The sequence below is a fragment of the Equus quagga genome, chromosome 4, assembly GCF_021613505.1.
Source record: "Equus quagga isolate Etosha38 chromosome 4, UCLA_HA_Equagga_1.0, whole genome shotgun sequence".
Taxonomy (NCBI): Eukaryota; Metazoa; Chordata; class Mammalia; order Perissodactyla; family Equidae; genus Equus; species Equus quagga.
Genome location: NC_060270.1, coordinates 137,322,202 through 137,330,716, shown reverse-complemented (window position 1 = coordinate 137,330,716; position 8,515 = coordinate 137,322,202). Strand labels below are relative to the sequence as shown.

The 8,515-nt window shown below is 46.1% G+C and overlaps 1 protein-coding gene across 1 annotated transcript in view; it reads right to left on the bottom strand.

The window, feature by feature from the left end:
• The window catches only part of FAM117B (family with sequence similarity 117 member B), a 77,480-nt gene extending 76,942 nt beyond the window's left edge, over positions 1–538 (bottom strand). The window contains exon 1 of the mRNA XM_046659868.1: positions 3–538. Within this exon, the coding sequence (XP_046515824.1) occupies positions 3–264 (262 nt within the window). The 5' untranslated portion in view covers positions 265–538. The remainder of the gene's footprint in view (positions 1–2) is intronic.
• Between the last annotated feature and the right edge of the window lie 7,977 nt (positions 539–8,515).

Genomic DNA, 8,515 nt, shown 5'->3' with positions numbered 1-8,515 from the left:
GCTGCGCGACGCGGTGCGCGGGCCGACCCCGCCGCCGCCCGCGGGGCCCGACGCGCTGCCGCCGTTGTTGCCGCCGCCGCCGCCGCCGCTGCTGCTGCTCCGCGTGGGGCTGCCATGTTGCTGCTGCTGCTGCTTCAGCTGGAACGGGACCGTCGCCCGCATGGGCTGCAGGCGGCTCCCGGCGCCCCCGGCCGCGGCGACCGCGCCGCCCCCCAGGGAGCCGGCCGGCGTGGGGGACCCATTGCGCCTCACCCGCTGGGACATGGCCCCTCCCCGGGGGCCGCGCGGGACGGGGGCGAGGCGGGGGGCAGGGGGAGGCGCTGGCGGCGGGGCGCGGAGGCCGGAACCTGGGGCGCGCGGGCCGCGGCGCGGAGCGAGGTGCTGCAGCCGCCGCCGCCGCTCCTCCTCATCAACAATAGTGTCTCCGCCGCCGGCCCCGCCCCCGCGCGCCCATTGGCGCCGCGTCAGCGCGCTCGAGCCGCTCCGCCGCGCCCATTGGCTGCGAGCGGCTCGGTCGGGGCCCCGGGGCCTTAGAGAGCCCGGGTTTGCGCGGAGACCGTCTGCTCTTTAAAGAGAAAGAGGCCCGCCCCCGGGGGCGGGGGAGGAGACGGCCGTGTGTGGAGTGTGCGCGCGCGCCTGTGTGTGTACACGTGCGGGTACACGCGTGCGCGCCCTGGCCGCGCGCCTCCGTCCGTCTCCGCCGGCGGGAGCCCTGGGGACTCGGGCCGCGGAATCTTGCCAAAGGGAACGTCCCGCAGCGGAGCGGTCCCCAGGGATGCGTGAGGTCTTCGCAGCTCGTTTCCCTCCCTCGCTGTTCACTGGCCGAGGCCGCGTCCGTGCGTGTCTTTCTGGCTTTTTTCCCTTGATCTTTTTGTTCTGTCCTATTTCCATCAACGTTTGGGCAGGGCTCAAAGGAGAAGAAATTTAATTAATCTTATTGACATTTTACATCTCGTCTTTTTGTAGGCTCTACAAAGAGCCAAATCTCAGAAAGATTAAAATTTCTGGTTAGACTGTGGTTTTAGATTGTACCTGTGAAGTCCGATCACCAAATGCTCTTGCTACCCTCCTGTAGCTCAAGTAATCAAGAATTTATTTTAATCAGCTGCTTCACAGCTCCCTGGTATCTTGGGAAGATGTCCACTACCTTACAAGTTTGTGAAGTGCCATGGTTTACGAAGGGCTTCACTGGATCCTCACAATCGTTATTTGAGGCAATTGGACCAGCCATTCACGTTTTTGCCTAGTGGAGGGAACAGGTCTTTGTAGCCTGGGCCAGAACAGCCGGAAAGAAAGCAGTAACACTAGTTCTAAAATGCCTCAGGGGCTCCTCCTCCCATACCCCAGAGACTCACCTCTCAGGCCGTAAATTGCCTGTCCATGACCTCTTTCCTCTTTACCACTGTATGATATGTACATTCTAGACAGATTTCATCTTGCGAAAACGTGGGAGTGGAGGGCGCGGTATGATTCGCTCTGGACCTGAAATTCTACCAGGAGCCTGGGCACTGTGGTGGAAAGCCTTTGAAGACCTGGAGAAGAGGTTCAGATCCCAGATACACGCTTCCTCTGTGACAGTGGATAGGTCACTAGCCAGTTTCCTTATCTGTAAAATGTGGTTAAACAATACCATCTCCTTCATACAATTGTAGTTATTAACCAAGGGTTAAATGAGAATGTGTCGTGTAGGACGTGCTCGGCACTTCCAGAGTCCCCGTGTGGTTCAGAGGCCAACAGCTCTCCTTATCGCCCATTCCCCTTTCCCCTCCTCTCTCACCCACCACAGAGAGACCCGGGACCCTTAGCCCAGAAACCTGTCTTAAGTTGGCTGGTGCTCTGGATACACCTGACTCGCTGTCCGTCCCACAACCTGGAGTGAAAAACAGCTTCTCACGAGCTGGGACACATAGGAATCTGCCAACCAGATCCGTGCAGAGAGCTGATGGTCTTGAAACAGGGGTAAGAGGGAGACAGGCCTTTAATAAGGATGTCGTGGAAGCTGTGTCTGGCCCTTTGTCCCGTCAATACGTATTTACTGAATTAAACGAGGGAGCTCAGCAGCCCTGGTATCTTAGGCTTCCTAATCAATTACTTTTGATGTTGCCAAACTAGAGGCCTGTTTATTGGTGGCATGAGACTTTCAGCTTTTCTGAGCTAAAGTATAGATTTCAGCACAGAAGTTCGTGAAATCAGAGAGTTAAAGCGTTCTTATCCCAACCAGGAGCTCACCTTTTGCTTCTAGTCAGGTTTCCTATAGAAACTCAAACTCCACAGCTCCAGAAAATGCCTCTTTTTCATCATTTTTGACAGCTAACCTCACTCATCAGTTTGGGGCTCCACTTTAAACAAATGAGAGCACTTCAGCTGAAGCGGCATCAACCACTGCAGCCCCCTTTGTACTAAAGGCTATTTGTGATGATGTGTAAATGAAACTTTGAAGGTATGAAATCATCTAGGAATGCTCAAAAAAACAAAAACAAAAACAGCCGTGCTTGGATACCTTAGAACTCTTCAGCCTGTTTTTAAGATCTAATGGCAATGCATGAAAGCATCGTGTACCCTTGCCCTCGACTTCATTATCTGCTGTTGGAGATTCAGTGTGCATCAAGGTGACGTATTAGTGTTCATTTTGCTAGTTTATCTCTGAGGATAGTCCTTGTGTTTCAAAGATCAACAAAATAAACATGTCTCCCTCCAGTTTAACCCTGTTCTTTTTAGGATATAATTCAAATTTTCCGTTTTCTACCCAAAGATAAAATGTGACTTTATGAAGTTGAAGAAGCAACATACTGGGATGGGTTTATCTGTATTTCAGCTCCACAAGACAAAATTAGGTAGGATCATTCGCTTCTGCGCTTTTTTAACTCTTTAAAATGATCTTGTAATGGTAAAGGAGAGTAAGTTTTGAGAAAAAGTTTATCTTCCTGTAGTTTTTTTTCTTCCTTTAGTTTTAGTAGAATCAGCTATACCCTTTTATAAATCTCTAAAATGTCATTGAACGGAACATTATGCAGCCACTTAAATGATAATAATGAGGTCATAAATTCCTTTCACTTTAAAATGGAAAAAAGAAAAATTATGCATCCATTTTAGCTGCAATAATACAAAAATGTTCATGCATTATAAGCAAACATTGGAGGGTAAAATACTGGTAAGAAAATAAAATAGTGATTTTTAAGGTGGGATTTTGGGAGGTGGTTTTCTCCCCAAGAAATGTTGATATACGATTTCCTAATAAAAGGAGAGAATTATCAGAACTTAAACTGCTGAGAGATGTTCTTTACTCAAAATCTGACTGCCTCTTCGCTGAGACTTGCCTTAGACCATTTCCTCAAGGCCTGCCGTGGCACCACGTGTTCTGGTGTTATTCTTACTTCTCTGACTGCTCCTAGGTCACTTCTGCTGGCTCCTTCTCCATCTGACCCTTCAATGGTGAGAGGACCTCAGGATGCCATCTCAAGCCTTTCATTCCACTCACTTCCCAGACTGATAGCTTCATTTGTGCCCAGAATTCCACTGATGATCACGCTGCCATCTATTCAACCACCTGCTTAGCATCTCTCCTCATATATCTCACAGGTGCCTCAAACCTTGTCCACAACTGAATTCATCATCTTCCCCCCACTCATCCACCAACAACACCTGCCTCCTCTTCCAGTTTCCCATTATCTCAAAGATCGGTGCCATTGTCTACTCATGGGTCTAAATCAAAACCCTGGAAGTCATCTTGGCTCTCCTGCTCCCTTATGGCAAGTCCAGTGAATCACCATATCTTAACGACTCCAGCTTCTAAATCTCTGGTGACTCTACCACTATTCTCCAGACCCACCCTCTCTCCAGCCACTTCTCTCTTCTCCAGCCTGTGCTCTTATGCTAATCCAGCCAGTCTTCCTGGGTCATCTCTGCCCCTGCCTGCTTCTCCAAGCTCTCCATTCCCCATCTTAATCCATTCCCAACACATCTCTGGTAGCCCTTTAAAAACACAGATTTAAGGGGCTGGCCCCGTGGCCGAGTGGTTAAGTTCGCACGCTCCGCTGCAGGCGGCCCAGTGTTTCGTTGGTTCGAATCCTGGGCGCGGACATGACGCTGCTCATCAAACCACGCTGAGGCAGCGTCCCACATGCCACAACTAGAAGGACCCACAACAAAGAATATACAACTATGTACCGGGGGGCTTTGGGGAGAAAAAGGAAAAAAATAAAATCTTTAAAAAAAATTAAAAACACACAGATTTAATCACCTTACTCTGCTGCCTAAAGCTTTCCCTTTCTCTTAGGATGAAGCTCCCAATCCTGAGACTCAGCACACGTCCCATGGCCTACCGCTTCCTCTCTAGGCTGTACCCATTCTGGTCTTCTTTGATTTCCTGTAAATATCCCATACTCTCATCCTGAGGCCTTCACACTCGTTATTTCCTCTGCCTGGAACACTCCTCACTCTTGTCCACTTGGCCAACTCTTATCAGTTTTTAGATCAGCGAGGCCTGGATTGTCTCCCTCCCCGCTTGACTTAGCTTCCCCAGGTTTACAGTAACACCGTACTTCCCTGTTGTAGTCATCATAACACAACTCTTTGTTCAGTATCTGGATTTCCTTCTCAATGTTAAGCTTTACAAGAGCTTGTTCACTCAACCGATAGTCACTGGCAGCCTCTATGCACAGAGCATTGGCTCTACAGCGATGAAGGAACCCACTGGCTCCTCATTCTCTCGGACGTACATCTGCTGGACAGACAATGAGCAAAATAGCCATGTGTGCACACACACATGAATAAATTACCAACTGCAAAGTTCTGTAAAGGAAACCACAGAGTGCCATGAAAGAAAGCAACAGTGGAGATCTAGCTAAGCTAGATAGAAAGGTCTTTTTGAAAAGGTGACATTTAAGATGAGACCTAAAAGATAAGAATGAGCCATCCATGAACAAAACATTCCAAACAGGGAATAGCTGTGTAGAGACTAATAAAGGAAAAAGCTCTGCGGGTTTAAAGAACCAAAGGAAGACCAGTGTCAGCAAACGGGAGGGTAGTTCAGATATGAGATTAGAGATAGAGGCTAGATGATGTAAAGATTATAACAGATGCCAAAAATTAAAAAAAGCTATCTAAGATTTACTGATATCCATGAAATAAGTGCAAAAGGGAAATTTCTGTGCATAGGGCTCAGTAAACATGTTAAAAAAAATCTTGATCCAACTCTCCAAGTTCTACTCATCGCAGCACAGCAACAGTCTCCACTCTCTCTTCTTCCTAAACATTACCCCCAAAACGTGGCTCCTCTTTCTTTGGCCTCATTCTCTCACCTTCAAGAGTCCATTCTTGCTCCTTGAACAACTCCCTGCCTTTGCTAATGTAAGTCCCTCTATCCTTCCTGACTTCACCATTTCTGCAGCTCCACCAATTGATCCTGCTCGGCACAACAGAAGCCCAGAGCCCAGGGGCGGAGTCTTCCCAGAAAGGGATGGGAATGAAAAAATACTTCCACTTTCAGTTTTGTTTGTGTTTGTTATCACTACTCTAGCTGTTCCTTTCATGCTGAGAATCCATTCTGGCCACCGTGTGGAGAATGGCTTGCTGGGAGCAAGAAGCAGCAAGAAGTAGTGAGAAGCCTATTGCAAAAAAATCTGAGCAAGGGGGATTGCAGAGAGGAAAACATGGATGGAGTCAAGATCCACCTTCCAGGTGGAACTAATTGTCTTGCAGGTGATAGATGAGGGAGAGGAGCCCTCAGGAAGCCCCCCAGGTCTCTAGCTTGACCACCGTAGTAGTTGGTGGTCTGTTTGTAGAGATGAGGAGGAGGGGAGGGAGGAGCAGCCTCGGGATGGAAATCAGTCTAGGTCTGGACATATTACATTTGAGTTTCCTATGAATTACTTAAAAGGAGTCATTGAAAAGGCAGCCACATAGATACGACTCAAGTTCAGAGAGGTCAGGCCAGGAGGTATAAATCTGGGAGTTTTCAGCATATATTTGCAGCTGTGTGAGCAAATGAACCCACCCAAGGACTTAGCACTACTTCTCCGTCTTAGCACAGAGCCTGGCACACACTAAGTGCTCAGAAACATCGTAATTTAAGCTCCTGTCTGTGTTTGTCACCCTCGTATCCTCGTGCCTAGGACAGTGTCTGGCATATGGCAGGGACTCCATCATTTCCTGTGAATGGAATGAATGATTTAGCAGCTGTGGCATTCACGGCAGTAAAACAGTGTCCCTCAACTCCGAAGACGACTTGCTTTCACCGTAGGCTGGTGCCCCGGTTCAGCAGGTAGTCTCAACAACCTGGTGAGAAAGACAGGGGCGTGCTCTCCTCATGAGAGAAATGAGGACACTAAAGAGGTTATGTGGCTTGCCTGAAACTAGAGCCTGCGTCTTTTGACTCATATTCCGGCAATCTTTCCCCATAGTAGGTATGAGCCTCGACAGACTAGCAGCTGCTCCAGATGTTTTCTACCTACCAATTAACATATGCTGTGAAGAAATTAAAAAAGAAAAACTGAATAAATTAGGTTTGGAATTGGCGAGTACTGCCACTTACAACAATCTTCTACTATTCTGCCATGGAAGCTTTTCCATTAAGATTCAGCTCAATGACCGTATGGCCTTCTCCAGTTCCCAAAGAAGGGCATTGGCTCCCTCCTCCTCTTGTTTGCTGAGGTTGTGCTGTCCGAGATTTGGTTCCCACTATACCAGCAGTTTTGTTTCTTTTCAGAAACTCTTCAATCTATGTGCTGCAAGACACATTAATGAACAAAGGCATGGTGTAGAACCGTGCACACTGCCAACAGAGCTGCTCTTCTCTCTTTGAGGATTATAGTTATGTAATGCTTGTATGTGCATGCATAGGGTGTTTTGGAAATTCTCCCAAGAAACTGGCCTCTGAAAAGAGGAACTGGGCGGGGTAGGGGCGGGAAGAAGATGTTCGTATTTGTGCATACTCTTTGTACTATTTTTAAGGTTTCTTGTTGTTGTTGTTTTGGGTTTTTTTGTGAAGAAGATTCACCCTGAGCTAATCCTCCATTATGGATCCTCCATAATGGATGAAGATTCATCCATTGCCAATCCTCCTCTTTTTTTTTTTGGCTTGGGGAAGATTAGCCCTGTGCCAATCTTCCCCTACTTTGTACATGGGATGCCTCCACAGCATGGCTGATGAGTGGAGTAGGTCTGCAATGGGGATCCAAACCCATGAAGCCTGGGCTGTTAAAGCAGAGTGCACAGAACTTTAACCACTGGCCACAGGGCTGGCCCCTATTTTTTAAGTTTTTAAAGCATGTTAAGCTATTAGTTTTCAGCAAAAAAAAATTTAATGTAAAAAAATTAATCTCAGAAACTGAGGTTATTTTGGTGAACACTAAAGTTTGAAATTAGGACTTATAAATGATAATTGCAATCTTATGTAAGCTTCAGTATCCAAAATATTTCTTTATTTTGTTTAGATTGAATAATATTGAGAAATTTCTGATCAACGAAGATAAGTAATTGCAAATGGTAACTGTTCTTTTAATTGCTTTTCAACTAGGTAGATTCAGAAATTTGAAACAAGAATAATGGGAAATGTTTGTTGGAAAAAGTAATCAAGTGGGGAACAGATGGAGGTTTGGAGGACATGAGAATGCCAGAATATCGATAATTGTTGAAGCTGGATGATGAGTATACAGTTGCTCATTATTCTGTTGTTTACTTTGTATCTGTTTCAAAATGTCCATAATAGAATGTTTTAAAAATTGTGTTCATAAAAATAGCCAACAACTGCTCACATGCTTTATTATAAAAGTCAGACAAACACTGCACACTTACAAAGCTCTAAATTCAAGGATCTGCAAAACCCTCTCTACCCTACCTGCACGTCACACATTTTATTGCACGTAAGAATGCACATCAAGGGCCAGCCCACTGGCACAGCGGTTAAGTTCGAACGTTCCACTTTGGTGGCCCAGGGTTCACCGGTTCCCATCCTGGGTGCTGACCTATGCACTGCTTGTCAAGCCGTGCTTTCAGGCGTCCCACATATAAAATAGAGGAAGATGGGCACAGATGTTAGCTCAGAGCCAGTCTTCCTCAGTAAAAAGAGGAGGATTGGCGGCAGATGTTAGCTCAGGGCTAATCTTCCTCAAAAAAAAAAAAAAAAAAAGAATGTACATCGAGCAGATGAACTTCAACTTTGTTGTATATTTAATTGTGCTCAGCACATATATGCTGTGATCACATAGTCACCTGTAGATTTTTCTGTAAGCAGACATGTGCAGACTGAGTTTTTTAAAAAGACTAATGCAAAGCTACACCTTTCGAAGTAATGATATATTTACAATAAATTCAAATATATGCTCAGAAGTGACAGGAAAAGTTTAATGCTAACAGCAACATAAAAAAAATAGTTTACCTGATCATAAACATTAACGAGTGGTGGTCCCAATGTATTAAAAGGTATTATATTAAATTAATTGATTTTATTACTAGGTTTTTATTATTAGTTTTTTTAGTATTTAAAATATATTTTTAAAATGAAATTCAGAGTAAA